This window comes from Cetorhinus maximus, chromosome 14, assembly GCF_964194155.1.
Source record: "Cetorhinus maximus chromosome 14, sCetMax3.hap1.1, whole genome shotgun sequence".
In the NCBI taxonomy this organism is placed as follows: domain Eukaryota; kingdom Metazoa; phylum Chordata; class Chondrichthyes; order Lamniformes; family Cetorhinidae; genus Cetorhinus; species Cetorhinus maximus.
The window spans coordinates 23,420,432-23,437,448 of NC_135892.1; the positions used below are offsets into that span (position 1 = coordinate 23,420,432).

The 17,017-nt window shown below is 44.3% G+C and overlaps 1 protein-coding gene across 1 annotated transcript in view; it reads left to right on the top strand.

Annotated features, from left to right (window-relative positions):
• Positions 1-17,017, top strand: part of arhgef33 (Rho guanine nucleotide exchange factor (GEF) 33) — a 157,295-nt gene that overhangs the window by 27,810 nt on the left and 112,468 nt on the right. The window contains exons 3-4 of the mRNA XM_078557556.1: positions 1,399-1,445; positions 5,717-5,881. Of these exons, the coding sequence (XP_078413682.1) occupies positions 1,399-1,445; positions 5,717-5,881 (212 nt within the window). The remainder of the gene's footprint in view (positions 1-1,398; positions 1,446-5,716; positions 5,882-17,017) is intronic.

A 17,017-nucleotide genomic window follows, 5' to 3' on the forward strand; every position in this document is an offset into this window, starting at 1 on the left:
TGAGATCAAGTATGTTTTTCCCTCTTGTTGGTTCCCTCACCATCTGCCACAGACCCAGTATAGCAGCTATGTCATTTAGGACTCGGCCAGCTCGGTCAGTAGTGGTGCTACCTAGGCACTCTCAGTGATGGACATTGAAGTCCCCCACCTAGAGACCATTCTGCGCCCTTGCCATCCTCAGTGCTTCCTCCAAGTGATGTTCAACATGGAGGAGCACTGATTCATCAGCTGAGGGAGGGCGGTCCGTGGTAATCAGCAGGAGGTTTCCTTGCCCATGTTTGACCTGACGCCATAAAACATCATGGGGTCCGGAGTCAATGTTGAGGACTCCCAGGGCAACTCCCTCCCAACTATATACCACCGTGCCGCCACCTCTGCTGGGGCTGTCCTGCCGCTGGGACAGAACATACCCAGGGATGGTGATAGTGGAGTCTGGAACATTATCTGTAAGGTATGATTCCGTGAGGATGACTATGTCAGGATGTTGCTTGACTAGTCTGTGAGCAGCTCTCCCAATTTTGGCACAAGCCCCCAGATGTTAGTAAGGAGGACTTTGCAGGGTTGACAGGGCTGCAATTACTGTTGTCGTTTCTGGTGCCTAGGTCAATGCCGGGTGTCCATCCGGTTTCATTCCTTTTTTGTGTCTTTGTAGCAGTTTGTTACAACTGAGTGGCTTGCTGGGCCATTTCAGAGGGCATTTAAGAGTCAATCACACTGCTGTGGGTCTGGAGTCACATGTAGGCCAGGCAGGTAAGGATGACAGATTTCCTTCCCTAAAGGGCATTAGTGAACCAGATGGGTTTTTACAACAATTGACAATGGTTTCATGGTCATCTTTGGACTTTTGAAATTCCAGATTTTTATTGAATTCAAATTCCATCATCTGCCGTGGCGGGATTCAAATCTGGGTCCGCAGAGCATTACCCTAGGTCTCTGGATTACTAGTCCAGTGACAATACCACTACGCCATCGCCTCCCCATATTTGTATTTATATTTATATATATAAATACATATATAAAAACACAAAATTTCTTTGGAATCATAAAATGATACAGTGCAGAAGGAAGCCATTCAGCCCATCATGCCTTGTGCCAACTCTTTGAAAGACCTATTCAATTAGCCTCACTCAGTTGCTCTTTCCCTAAAGCCTGCAATTTTTCCAGTTCAAATATTCATCCCATTACCTTTTGAAAGTTATTAATGAATCTGCTTGCGCCACCCTTTCATGCAGCCCATTCCAGATTGTAACAACTTAATTTGTAAAATTTTTGTTCATCTCCCCTCTGGCTCTTTTGTCAAATACCTTAACTCTGTGTCCTCTGGTTATGGACTCTTTTATAGCAGAATAAAATTTCATCATCATAATGAACTGAATCTCATTTTATTTTTCTGAACAGAGGCTGAAGTCATTGCAGGGACAGATTTAGCATTACAAATCTCACAGGTAAATGTTCCTACATCATTTTTATATGCTTATTCTATGGCCATAAGCTGAATTATTAAGAGTCATAGGTGACTCAATGTAAATCTTCATTAAGTAACTTGTATTGAGCTGCTGAAACATGATCAATTTCCTCCATGTCCTGAGCCAGCTTGAAATGAGAGCAGGAGATGGTATAAATACGGTCATCGATATACCAGGAAAAGAGATGGGGTTATGAAAGAAGTAAAAAGGTTATGAAAGAAGCAAAAAGTGATTAGGAAGGCAAAGGGAAAAACACATGAAATTAAATTATTAGGGATTAGAAAAAGAAATGGTGAAGTATTTTACTGCCACAAAAATGAAAAAAGTAAAATCAGAATAGGGATAATATTAGTTAATAACTTTACCTTAGTATTTGCCAAGGAGACTAACCAGGTGGACATGACATTCAAAATATATATAGCAAGACCTTCCTTATTGAATTCTTTGATGAAGTAACAGAAAGGGTAGAAAAGGGTAATGGAGCAGACATAATTTATTTCAATAAGGAGCTACATAGTATATTCATGACTAATGTAGAAACATGGGGAGTCAGGTATCAAATAGTAGAATGGGTAGAAAACTGGCTATAAATCAAAAACAGAAATCAGGGATTAAAGGTAGTTAATTAGACTGGCAAAAGGTGAGAGGTGATGTTCCACAGAGATTGGTGTTGACATAACTGTTGTTCACCATTTACATAAATGAGTTGGACTCGAGAATTGGAAGCACAGTTACAAAATTTGTGGATGACACCCAACTGGGGGTATAGTTAATACAAAGGAAGACTACAATAAAATACAGAAAAGCATTAAATTAACTTGCAGAATAGACATGTAATTGATTGATGAACTTCAATATAGATAAGTGTGAGGTGGTATAACTTAGTCAGAAGAATAACAAGACCCCATATTCTTCCTTGGAATATAAGTGTTTGATATGGAGAAGAGGAACAGAGATTGTGGTACAGGTATATAAATAACTAAAAGTAGCAACGTGGATTAATAAAGCCTGAAGCCAGACAAGTCAATTTGTCATAGAGACTCACTGTCACATACTTCCTACTAAAAAGAAAAAAAAAAGGCTTACATTTACACCTTTCATAGCCTCAGGCTGCTCCCAAAGTGCTTTACAGCCAATGAAGAACTTCTGAAGAGGAGTCATTGATGCAATGTAGGAAATACAGCAGCCATTTTGTGCACAGCAAAGTCCTACAAATAGCAATGTGATAATAACCAGATAATATGTTTTTAGTGATGCCAGTTAAAGGATAAGTATTGGCCAGGACACCAGAGAGAACCCCTTTTCAAAGTTGCGCTGTGGGTATTTGTTTGTCCATCCAAAAGGACAGACAGGTCTCAGTTCAATATCCCATCCAAAAGAAGGCATCTCCAATAGTGCAGTACTCCGTCAGTACTGCAAGTCAGCCTAGATTTTGTGTTCCACTCTTTGGGGTGAAACCTGCAGCCATAACCTTCTGGTTCTGATTCTGACTCAGAGATGAGTGGTTTACCACTGAGTGACCACAAATAGGGGCAGAAGACATGGAACTAGTTGCAGGCCACCTGCTAAGTTCTCTCACAATGCTATATTGCTCATGAATTCTCAAGGAGAAGAGTATGAAATCAAACAGCATTAAAGCAGAATGAGTGTATTATTTTTAAATATAAATTTAAGTATCCAAATTGACCCTCAGATCAGATATAACTAAGGCCCAGATTTTTGTTCTCAGGTCGGGTTTGCCATGTCGGGAGATTTTCCGGCTCAGTAAGCTTGACCTTTAAAAATGTCCAGGTCAGATTTTTGGTCGGGGGGCTCGGGCTGAAAAATGAGTGGTCACAGGCAACCCCGGAATGAATGTGCAGGCTACCAGGTGCGAAGGAGAGCTGGGTGCAAGGTCTGCCTCTGTGCTCTGACACTGTGTTTAAATGAATAAAATATAATAATAAAACAAGAAACATCCCTCCAGCTCTCACCCGTCATTCCCCCTCACCCCCACACACTCCCTATGCCCCATCCATGCCAACCTTTACAAACCCATGCCGCCATCCACCCCTTGGTCCCTCACACCCCTATGCCAACTTAGTGCCCCTCTACCTATTGCTCTATTGGTCCCATACCTGTTGTGGCAACTCAGTGCCCCTCTATGCATCCCCATTGCCCTCATTCCACTATGCCAACTTAGTACCCTCTACCCACCCCCATTGCCCCCATACCATTATACCAACTTAGTGCCAACTCATGCCAACAAATGCCTCCTCCCAACACCCTTTTCCCTTACCCCCTCCATGCCAACTCACCTAGTATACATGGACAGTTCCTTGACAGCTTTGACACCTCCTGGACATCTTTGACAGGTTTGACAGCTGGACTGTTCTTTAAGAATTCCTTGACAGCTGGACAGCTCCTTGACATAAGGACAGCTCTTTAGCAGCTTAAAAGTTCCAATGAGTTTGTGTGTAAAAAGTGCATAATCATGTTTATTTTTAACCATTCGAAAGGGTGCCTTACCTCTCCCAAAGGGTGCCTTACCTCTCCCAAAGGGTGCCTTACCTCTCCCAAAGGGTGCATTACCTCTCTAAAGGGGTACCCTGGCTATCCAGATGCTTCCACTAAGTTCAGACCACCTCGTACCTGTTCTCATCTGCACACTCCAGGTTCTACACTACTGTTCTTTCAAAGTCCCACTTCAGTGGAGGCAGCTGGTGATTTAAATAGCCAGCTGCCTCCACAAACTGCGCATGTGTGAACCCCGGCCAGACTCCAGTCCTGCACCCGCGAAGATGGGAAATGCCGGGTTCAGGAACTTAGAATTTTCAGCCATTTCCGGAATTTTCACCACGATAGAGAGCCTCGCCATCATTTATCACATTGTTGTTAATGGAGCCTTGCTCTGTGCAAATTGGCTGTTGCATTTCTTGCATTGCAACAGTGATCACATTTCAAAAGTACTTAATTGGCTGCAAAGCTCTTTGGGACATTCTAAAGTTCAGAAAAGTGCTACTTAATGCAAAACTTTCTTTCATTGAGAAAGGATCCAGTTCACATGATTTGGTGAAATATAGACAATGAAAGTATATACACATTTCCACAATACCTGTCTAACATTGGCATAGTGAAATTCAAGGTGTAGCTGTGTATTTTAAATTAAATGAGATTTTCTATTGCAACAATAACTTCCATTTATATAGTCTTTTTAAAATATTAGGACTAGGCAGATGAAAGCATCGCTGCCAAATTGGAGGGATTAAAATTGGGGGTGTGCAAATTGTCTAAATTGGAGGAGTGCAGATATCTAGGAGGATTGTAGGGCTGGGGGAGATTACAGAAATAGGGAGGGGTGAGACCGTGGAGGGATTTGAAAATAAGAATGATAATTTTAAAATTGAGATGTTGCTCAACCTGGATGTTGGTCAGCAAGATGGGTAAATGGGATGTTGTGTGGAATTTTACACCAGCCGCATTTTACGGTCCCGCCGAAGTCAATGGACTTTTGAATGGCTTGCTGCATTTTATGGCCCTGCTGCGCCACGACAGGGCCGTAAAATTCTGCCCATGGTGTGAGTTAGACTATGGGTAACAGCATTTTCGATGAGCTTAAATAGGGTGGAAGATGGGAGGCCAGATGGGGGTGCATTATGCACAATATCAAACATGCTGGAATATTCATTGTGGTAATTAGTAGATAATTGCCAAAGCGATAATGTGTGAAATGCATCCTCGAAGACAAATTATACCTCTTTCTCACTTCTCACTCTCTGGGTTGGATGTGCATGTCAAACAAGCTAGAAATTGTAGAAGGAATAAAGACTTGCAGTCATATAGCACCTTTCATGACCTCAGGACCCCCAAAGCGCTTCACAGCTAATAAAGTGCTTTTCAAGTGTTGTCACAGTTGTAATGTAGGAAATATTGCAGCCAGTTTATGCATAACAAAGTGCCATAACTGGCAACGTGATGATGGTCAGATAATTTGTTTTTTGTGACATTTATTGAGGGATTTTTATTGACCAAGACGCATGGTGGAACTTTTCTGCTCTTTGTCAAATTAGTGCTATTGGATCTTTTACGTCCAATGCAGACTTGGGACATTCTGAGGTTTAACGTTTCATTTGAAATATACCATCTCCAGCAGTTCAGCGCTCTCTCAGTACTGCATTGTGTGTCAGCCTGGATTATGTGCTCGGTCTCTGGAGTTGTTGGCAGAGTTCCATAATATGTCCTCTGTGCTTAACTCATTCAGTGTTGTTTAGTTGCAGGCTTTGGTAGCTGACCTGAAAGCTGAATTCACAGGATCCATGCAAGTCCTGGCCAGAATTGAGGGTGCCAAACAATTCCTGAAAGAAAGCATTCAAACTTTTGAACTGGAATGGCAAGAAGAACTGAAGCAGCTTAAAGACACAGTCAGCTTATTTAAGGTGTGAAAACTTTTCTACTGTTAAAAAAAACTTCTGTCCAATTTATTTCTGAAGAAGATTCAATAACAATAGCATTACTGTTGTCCATGGCGTTAGAATTGTTCATCATCTCTAAATTAATATATTGTTTATCCTCCACACAAGCAGTAGCCCCCAATACCATGAGCCCACCATTACCCTTTTCTTCAACCATCTATCTAATGTATTCTTAAACAACAGCTTGATCTCTGCTTTAATCATCAACTCTGGCAGTACATCCCACAGCCTTAGCAGTCTCCATGTAAGAGCATTTCTCTTGTTCTCTGTTATAAATTGCTTATGTTTAATCTCAGATCCCATATTTGCTCCATCACCGAGACTGCCAACTTCCACCCTGTAACATCAGTAAATCTCCATGCCTGCCTCAGCTCATCTGCTGCTGAAACTCTTACCTATGCCTTTATTACCTCTAGACTTAATTATTCCAGTGCTATCCTGGTTGGCTTTCCCACCTTGTAAGTTTGAACTCATCATATATCTGCTGCCCCACATCCTTACACAATGGGTAAAATTGTCCCAGACTTGCACTAAGTGCGGTAGCGGGCAGGTAAAACGACGCTGGCTATGCTGGCAGGTTTTCATATCATCCCAAACCCGCCACATTATTTATGCACTCCCGGGATACACACCGTTTCCATGGGGGGCGGGCTCTCATTTACCCGCCCATCATCACCCTGCCGCTACATTACACTGGGCGCCACATTTGAAGTCCAGCTGCAAGCACACATCTCAGTGCTTCCAGACCACCACTGCTGCATGGAAGATATGGCCCTGAAACTGAAGAAAACTGCAGGCCCCAGGTTCAGCAACGTGTCCCTCAAGCGCATTTTGGATGACACAGAGGCCCACCGGATGTCTTCTATCCCCGCTCTGGCCGCAGGATGGGCAGCAACAGCACTAACCCGGCTTGGGAGGCAGTGGCAGTGGTGGTCAGTGCCAACACCCTTCAAAAGAGGACAGCCACCCAGTGCCACAAAAGGATGAATGATTTCCTCCGTTCTGCCAGGGTAAGTCAGTCTTCTCATGACTCTCAACTCACACTCACAAACCTATCAAACATCCACAGGGCCCTCACTCACTGCCGGTTCAAGGGACATCACCATTCACCCTCTCACACTCACTGTCATTGCCGTTATCCCGACCATGGGACCACCCACACAGGCCAGGCGTACTTGTCATCTGGCCTGGCAGGATCCTGCTTACATTTTCTCCATCTCTATTCCTGCAGGACAAGCTGGCACACAACAAGATGGAGAGGTTGCAGACTGGTAGCAGAATGCCCAAAATCAACGTCCTCACGGACTTTGAAAACAGAGCTATCCAGCTGGGCGATGACGATCTGGACTGGTCCTGTGCTGATGGTGAGATCGGTGGTGCTCTACCAAGTGAAGGTCCAGCAGTGCAACATCCATCAGATAACCACGTTGTGAGTAATGTGTCCTGTTTCACAGACCACTGCCATGCACTAATTATCTCTCCTTGCTTTCACAGGCACATCTGCCAAACAGCTGACGGAGTCCATGACCCAGGGCCTCCAGTCAAGCCCCGAAGAAACCTCTGAAGTGGAATCTGGAGGCACCCTCCCTTAAGTCCTGTCACAGTGCTCATCCACACCGTCCACCAGCGCAGAGAGACACAACTCGGTGGGACCCAGCTTTAGAATAGCCCCAAGATCCCAATCTGGTGAGCACATTGCACCATCCGATCCACAGCAGGTTCAGGCAGGAACCTTCCACGTTTCTGGCACTTGGGGGACTGCTGGAAGCCAGAACTTTGCTGAGTCTGAGTCAGATGACAAGCTGCTGGATTCAGTCATGTCACCGGTGCTGGAGCTGCAAAGGCAGGCTCGGGAATATCAGGAAGAGATGTCCGTTGCACTCTCCAGGTTGCAAGGCACGATGGAGGAGTTTGACTGCCTTCATTCTGAGATGATAGTGCCGGCATCCCAATGCCGGTAGAATGGCTGCCGCCATGGAGACCTTGGTCCAGGATTTCGCTCCTGCACTGTTGTGTGGGCTCAATGCCATCGCTGATGCCATCGTAGGCCTCCAACAGTGTGTACGCGAGAGGTTACTGGGCAGCTCGATCTCATTCCAGCTACCCCTGCTCTTCAAGGAGCAGCGCCTGCGCCTCAGCCTGGGGCTCCCGGACACCCAAGGGAGGAGGGTCAGCAGGTGCGCGCTCCAGGCCCATCCATCCAGGTGACTCTGAGATTGTCCTGCCCATCTGACTCCCCTCTTCCTGTGACCTCAGCAGCTCCAGCTCCACAAGCCGAGGAGGTTGCCACTGCCACACAGCAGGACCCTGAAAGCAGGCCAGGGCCCTCCAAGTCTCAGCCCTCCAGAGGATGCTTGCCAAGGTTATCACAGAAAGGGCGTCGCAGTCAACAGACTGCCTCCACCTCCGCTGTGGATGTCAGGGGGGCACCAAGACATAGCAGCAGGGTTAGGAAAGTTAAGGAGAATTAATTGCACAGCCTGGGCACAGACATTAGTCACTTGTACATACTGTTCACTATTGTCAATAAATTCCCAAGAATGTCTCCCTGCCTATGGCTCCTTGTTCTGATGAGCAGTGTTCTTGCCACTCAGATGTGAAACCTTTCTGCACAAGATAAAGGCAGGTGTCTCAGTCCAGGGCCTCTTCCCTGTGCTCTGTGCAGCCTTCAGACCAAAGTGATAGTCTGGCCTCACACTCCCTGGAAACATTACTGATGCCTGCACTTCAGTGGTGCTTGTCATTGCTGCCAGAATGTCATGGGCAGGCCCCAAAGAGTTTTCCCATTCTCTCTGTGTGCTCTCAGCGCCTTTAAGGTGGGGCTGGCCCCCATCTCTTCAGCATCTGTAACCACTGATGCTGTGCTCCTGAAGGGCTCAGGTGCTGTAGGCAGACAAAGGATCAGATGCTTCTAAAATTTCATGGCTGCATCTCTATGATATGACCATGATCACACAGCGTAAGCTATCTGCCCTCAGCCAGACAGGAATCAGACATTCTCAGAGGCTATGTGAAGATTTATGGAGCATGCTCACTGCATGTGATCATTATCCTCCCGCAATCGAGCGACTTTAAGGCCTCCACTGCATCTCCATGACAAGAGAATTTTCACAGAGGGCATTCGCGCTGCCAGAAGCCAGACTGGAATCAAACATTCACAGATGCAATGTGAGGATCTATGGGGGTCACCTCACTGCATGTTGTCATCACCCTCCAGAGATCTAGCAGCTCCCGAGCGTGCCTGCCTCATCTTGCCATTGTGAGGGCCTCATCCCTGGCGTCATCGCCTTTGAGGACTTCCTCACTCTCATTCCTATCAGCGTCCCCCTCAACATAGGAGCAGCTCCTCCATCTCCTCCTCAGCCAGCTCATCTCCCCGTTGGAGCATCAGTTGTAAAGGGCACAGCAGACAATGACAATGCGTGACACCTGTCACGACTCACTGGGGATAGTGCGCTGTAATATCAAGCCCCATTGTTCCCTGAGCCATGACAAATGTGAAAAGTTTGACCAAACCATCAGATTATCCCAATTCTATCTAACTTTTTAATTTAGGTTAACAGAATACAAGCACCAGATTTGTAAACTTAATAAGTAAATAACTGTTTATTGAACCAACTGCCGCTAACCAGTGTCAAAAGAAAAAAATTTGACCTGCTAACTTCTAACACTATAACTTAAACTCTACCCCCTTCTTAAATCCCAATACACACACACAAGACACACAAAACATGGATTTTAAGAGTGGTATAAAATAGTTCAATAGCATCAATCCGGAGTGCATAATTCGATGGGTTTATTTTGATCGATGTCTTCCAAATTCCTTTTAGTTCTTTGTTGATGACGCGAAGTGGTCTTCCAGCACTTTCGGTATTTAGTTCACTGGTTGAGCACTTGCCTTTCAATGTGTTGAACAGTGATTTTCCCCTTTTCCCCTTGACAGGGGTTTTCAGAGAGAGAAAGAACAGGTTTAAGAGATATGAGGAGAAAAAGCCAGCTGGCTATTATTGCAGAATTACTGGAATCTTCCACACACAGGAGAAAGAGGCTTTAGGTCTTGTTCCTTCCAAGCTAGGAGCTATTCTGCTGCACTGCCGTCATGCAAAAACCTGGTCACCTGGTCAGGAGCCAAATAAATATTGTTGCTAGGCAGGTCCCTTGGTCCAGGACTCCTTTCCAGCACCATCCTGTCACACTCTGTTCCAGGACTGCAACATTGTATATATCTCTCATCCTGTTCCAGTGGACATGACTTTCAAACTGCAGCCATTGTAATTTTAATCCACAGTCCAAGAGAAAATAAAAAGATATATTCTTTACATCAGTCCAACAGAAATAAAAAGGTATGTTCCTTACACACTCTCTGCGTACTGTATTGCAGGACTCTACCAGACCGGTCCAGGCTCTGGAACCTCATCTTCAGCATCCCGATGGTCTGCTCCACCAAGTTGCGAGCTGCACCATGAGCCTCGGTATACCGTTGCTCTGCTGCATTCTGAGGCTGCTGCATGGGCGTCATCAGCCACGGCCTCTGCGGGTAACCCCTGAGGAGCCATCCCTGCAGCTTCTGTGGACCCTGGAAGACTCCAGGGATCTGTGACTGACTGAGGATTGTAGATGTCATGCACACTCCCTGGAAACCGTGCACAAACTTGCAGGATGTGTTTCTGGTAGTCGCACACCAGCTGCACATTCAGCGAATGGAACTGCTTGCAGTCCACTGTGCGTTGCGACGGAGATCTAAGCGCCACATGAGTGCAATCGATCACACCCTGCACCTGTGGGAAACCTGAGATCTGTGCGAATCCAATCGCTCTTGCATCCTGGTTGTCCTGGTCCTGGCAAAATGCACAAAGTTGTGTGCCCTTGCAAAGATTGCATCCGTGCAATCCATGCATTTATGGGTGGAGGCTTCTGAGATCCCAGAGGTCACCTGTGGAGCCCTGAATGGAGCCACTGGGTTAGAAATTGAGTGCCACGGTCATTTTCATGGCCACTGGTAGTTGATGCCCTCCATGTCCCCGTGGCGCCAAATCCTGCAGTAGCTGCCAGATGTGACTGACCAGTTTCCTAGACATGCGCAGACATGTAGTCATCTGCAGAATGAAAGGCGGCGTCTATAGCCCCTGGTTGTCACTAGGTGCCGGCCTGCGATGGAACACTGTGGCTCTTGGGCAGCATGTATGGGAGCCCCAGCCATCCCTTCTTCCTGAGGTTGTTGCTCCCGCCTCTACACAGCCAGGAACTTGAGTTTCTCTCTTCTCCATCGTCTTCGCTCTCTGTAGGCCATCAGGCATACAGCTAAGTCACCAGGCCCCATGATCCTGATGTAGTCCTCCTGCAGGATGGAAGAGAGAGACATGTGGTTAGCATAGGTGTACCAAGAACCTGTCCTGGTTAAGTGTGACGGCCCCTTAACGCTTCCCAGTGAGTGCTGACCACCACTTGGATGGCCAGAGATTAGTGCTCTACATGGCTGCCCTGTTAGCTTGAACCATCAGGGGGACTAGTTCAAACCTGGATGCTGACATTGCAAAGGACTGTGAGTGCCTCCATCAGTGACTACTCCATGGCCAGCTTTAGCGAGGAGATTATACAACCTGTGCAGTTGTCCAGCTGTTCTGCAGTCCACAAAATGCTCATGAATTTGCAATCTGTGCCGGTGCAGTGGGGGTGGGGCGGGGGCAGTTGTTGGTGGTTGCGGGGAAGCTCTGCAGCACTTGGTGGCACTTTGATGCCTCTGCATTGCTTGAGTGGGCAGATAAGCTTGGAGCACCATTCATATCAATGTGGCTGCGCCTGAACTGTCTCAGTTGCAGAGGAATGGTCATGCTTCAGTTATACAGGGCATTGGTGAGACCACATATGGAGTACTGTGGTATCCTTATTTAAGGAAGAGTGTAAAATGTGTTGGAAGCAGTTCAGAGAATGTTTACTAGATTAATACCTGGAATGGGCGAGTTGTCTTATGATGAAAGGTTGGACAGGCTAGGCTTTTATCTGTTGGAGTTTATAAGAGTAACAGGTGACTTGATTGAAACATGTAAGAACCTGAGGGATCTTGACAGGGTGGATGTGAAAAGAATGTTTCCTGTTGTGGAAGAATCTAGGACTAGGGGTCACTGTTTAAAAATAAGGGATTGCCCATTAAAGAGATGAGGAGAATTTTTTTTCCCCAGAGGGTCTTGAGTGTTTGGAACTTTCTTCCTCAAAAGGCAGTGGAAACAGAGGGCGGAATTTTCCATGCCCGTTGTGGGCGGGTGTGTTTGGCAGCTTGAGTGGACATTATGGTGAGAAGGCCAAAAATTGGTTTCATGACGCTGTGAAACCAGCTTGCAATTGTCTATCAATGGCGGGCTGCGTTTCCCGTCGTCGGATGTCGGGAACTTCATTGTAATATATTTGCATTTAAGCCCAACTTGCTGGAATCATCCCCCCACACTGGATCATCCAAGAGCATTGGTGTGATTGCACATCAACGTGTTTTACAACTGAACATAAGTGACGTACATCTGGCAAGTTGCACTTCACTCAGGACTTCGAGGTTTGTTTGCCTACCTTGCTTTGGGCAACAATCGTGGTTATCAGCATCAGGCTTCACAGGTAGCACCACATCACTTTTAGCAGGGCTCACGGGCAGTTCGCTACCTACCAGACAGCCATAGGTCAGGGGTGGCTTTTCATCAGCTGCAGGGCTAGGGCATTGCTTGGGGAAAGGGGTGAAATGGCCTCAGGGAAGGGAAGGGATTGCAGGGCGAGGGCTGTACTGGAGAAGGAGGTATCCCAAGGTATGTGTGGTGGCACAAGTTGATCTGTGCAAGTGGTTTCAAGATGTTGAGGGCTGAGGAGGCAGTCTCCAGAGGAGATGAGGCCAGATGGAGATGTGAGGGTGTGTGTGAGAGAGTGAGTGGTGAGGTCCCTTGAGCTGGCTGTGAGTGAGATGCCAGAGAATGTGTGATGGGCTTGAGTGTGTGAGTTTAGAGTGATGAGATGGCTGCCTTACTCTGGCGGCATGGATGAGATCATCCATCCTCTTTCTGCATTGGATGGCCAACCTCTTCTGTGCATCTTTGGCACTGATCACCACTTCCAGCGGGGATGCAGTCTTCTTGCCTTTTGGGGCCATGTCTTCTGTGCAGCTGTCCTGGGCTGGAAGCAGTGAGAGGTGTGTGCACGGCTGCACTTTAAATATAGCACTCGCATGAGGAAGCGGCGAGATGGTGGTGTGGCGGGCAAATGACAGCCAGCCCACCATCAAAACGGTGTGTTTCTCGGGAATGCACAATTAACGAGGCAGGATTGGGACAATATGGCGTGAAAAGCTGCCATTACGGCTGACGGGTAAAACATTCCTTTCCCTGCCCGCTACCACACTTAGTGCAAATCCGGAACTATTCCACCCAAAGTCTTCAAATATTTTTAAGGCTAGATCGATATAGAGGTAGATAAATTCTTGATAAGCATGGGGGTGAAAGATTATCGGGGTAGGCATAATGTGGAGTTGAGGTTACAATAAAATCAGCCATTGTTATGACTGATGCAGTCGGTAAAGTGGAGTTATTTAAAAATCCTAGAGGGAAACTTTAAACAACTGTCATAACCTATAATTTTAAGTGTTATGTTTGAGATGCGACTCTAAATTCAGGAATCAGACCACCAGTTCTCAAGGTTTACATTAAACTAACTGAAACATTTTATTAATTTACACAGGTTAAAAATATATATACACAATGGCTACAAATTACTACTATCATACCTTTTAACAAATTCCGAAACTAATCTCCATTAAGGCAACAGCAACCCATAGACTTAACCAGACACCAGGCAAAGCATTTTCACCTTACGAATTCAAAATGAGGTTCTTTTCACTGTGGAGCCAGTTGGACCAGTTGGAGGCTGCCTTTTGGTCTCACATTGCCTCTGCTCTGTACATCTGAAAACTACTGAAGTTTAAACCTCTATTTTAAAAGAAAAATATTTTCCAAAATATTATATGCATTAATAGCTTCATGACATTCCCCTCCTTATCAGAAAATGAACCATCATAATTCTCAAAGACGGCTTCATTTTAATAACCCATCTCACACTATCTCCTATACTCATTACACTATTACATTACCAGATGCATGCATTAACAGAACAATATATATACCCAAGTCCTTCGTATCAACAAATCTCACTCCAGTTCAGTGTCCAGGGTTTTTTAAATGTCCCAATTTCCTTTAAGTTTCAAACTCTTGATAAGGCATCTGCGAATGGATTTTCTCATCCAGCAATGTATATAATACGTAGATTAAATGGTTGTAATAATAGACTCCATCTGAAAAGCCTTGCACTTTTGTCTCGAAATTTGTCCAAAAACTTCAAAGGATGATGGTCTGTATAAACAATTGTTTCTGATTAATTGTTTGCAACATAAATTTCAAAATGCTGCAATGCTAACACCAAACTCAAAGTCTCTTTTTCGATCATTGAATATCTTCTCTGTTGTACATTCAGCTTCCATGAAAAATACCCTGTCGGTTTTTCATTTCCAGTGTCATCTTCTTGTAACAGTACAGCCCCAATGCCTATGTTGCTTGCATCAACGGCCAACTTAAATTGCTTGGCATAATTGGGTTCTGCCAACACTGGTGTCGTAGTTAATACAGTTTTCAAACTATCGAATGACTTCTGACACTTCACTGCCCATTGAAACTTCTTGCTCTTTTTTTGTAGTTCAGTCAGTGGAGCAACCACTTGGCTAAAATTTGGTACAAATTTCCGGTAAAACCCACTCATGCCCAGAAATCTCAAAACTTCTCATTTTGTTATAGGCACTGGGAAATCCACAATAGCCTTGACTTTTGCATCTCTTGGAGCCACCTTACCATGTCCAATAGTATGGCCTAGATACGTAACTTGCGCTTTTGCAAATTCACTTTTAGCCAAGTTCATCACCAAATTAGCTTCTTATAGTCGAGTAAATAATTCTTCCAGATGATGTAAATGCTCCTCCCCACGTCTGACTGAAAACAATTAGATCATCAATATAAACCATACAATTGCTTAGACCCTCAATTACTTTGTCTGTCAATCTTGAAATGTCGCAGGTGCATTCTTCATACCAAATGGCATGACTTTAAACTGATATAGTCCACTTGGCATTACAAAAGATTATATCTCCTTTGCTCTCTCGGACAATGGTACCTGCCAATATCCTTCTAGCAAGTCAATCTTTGTGATAAATTTCAATTGTCCCACTTTCTCAATGCAATCCTCCAACCATGGTATGGCATATGAATCTGCTTTTGTCACTGCATTCACCTTTCGATAGTCCACACACAGTCTTTGCGTTCCATCCAGTTTCGGTACCAGCACAACTCCAGTTACTGCAACTAGACTCAATGATATCATTTTGAAGCATGAAATCAATTTCTTTTTGTACTTGTGATAACTTTGCCAGACTTAATCTATAAGGTTGTTGCCTCACTGAAGATGATATTTCTATACATACATTAGTTAGGTACTTGTTTGACCGGCGCAGACTCGATGGGCTGAAGGGCCTTTTTCTGTGCTGTAGACCTCTATGACTCCATACATCATGTAAAGCTAAGTGTGTCTTTCCCAACTTATTTCCACAAATAGGTTTGTGTGACTCCAATAGCTTTTCCAAATCACTTTGACATTTGCTTGGAAGATAACTCAATATTTCATTTAAATTTTCAAGCACCCCCTCATTATCCAATTTGATTAGAGGAAAATCAATTTCTGAGTCTGGCACTTCTACCTCTTTCTCATCATCCACCATCACTAACACCTCTTTTTGTTCCTCTTCCCATTCAAAGTACTTTTTAAGCATATTTACATGACACACCCTCTGCTTCTTTCTTCTATCTGGAGTATTTATTAAATAATTTACTTCACTCAATTTCTTTTCAATCCTGTAAGGCCCTGTAAATATTGCATTTAAGGAATCTGCTAGTACTGGTAACAAAACTAGTTCTTTCTCTCCAGAAACATAACTGCGAATTTTAGCCTTCTTTTCTGTTTTCACTTTCATCACTTGCTGTGATATCTTTAAATGCTCCCAAGCCAACTCACATGCTCTGTTCAATCTTTCCCTGAAATTTTATACATAATCAAGGAGAGTAGTTTCTGAATTTTGACCCACCAATTTCTCATGAATCACTTTCAGTGGTTCCCTTGCCTCATGACCATAAACTAGTTCAAAGGGGCTAAAACCAGTCAATGCATGAGGCGCATCTCTAATAGCAAATAACAAAAATGGAATTCCTGTATCCCAATCCTGTGCATAATCAAGACAGTATGATCTTATCATAGTTTTAAAAGTTTAATGCCGTCTTTCCAAAGCTCCTTGTGACTCCTGATGATAAGCTGTTGACTTAAACCGTTTTATCCCCAAACTGTTCATTACTTCCTTAAACAGCTGTGACATAAAATTTGACCCCTGATCTGATTGTATTTCCTTAGGAAAACCATATCTTGTAAAGAATTTAATGAACTCCTCCACAATCTTCTTAGTTGTAATATTTCTTAAAGGTATCACTTCAGTAAACCTAGTAGGTACATCCATTATTGTTAGTAAATACTGATTTCCACTTTTAGTCTTAGGGAGGAGTCCTACACAATCAATCATGACCTTGGTAAAAGGTTCTTCAAATGTTGGTATTGGGATTAAAGGCATTGGCTTAACCACTGCTTGTGGTTTTCCTATTACTTGACATATATGACAGGTTCTACAGAATTTGACTACATCCCTGTGCAATTCTGGTCAAAAAAAATCTCTGTATTTTTTCCTGTTTTTTCCTAATTCCTAAATGTCCCCCCATTGGAATTTCATGAGCAACCCTCAGAACCTCATTTCTATAACCTAATGGGGTAACAATCTGATGTACTTCTCTCCAGCTTTCATTTGCTGAAACATGATCCAACCACCACTTTCTCATTAATATATTCCCTGGAAGATAATAACGTACCGGAGTACATTTTGCTTTGGTTTCTGAATAAGCTTTCTGATATAACTTTTAATTGCAAATCATTTTTCTGTAACTCCACTAACCTCTTTGAGTTAAACACTTCAACTGAACTGTCCTGCAT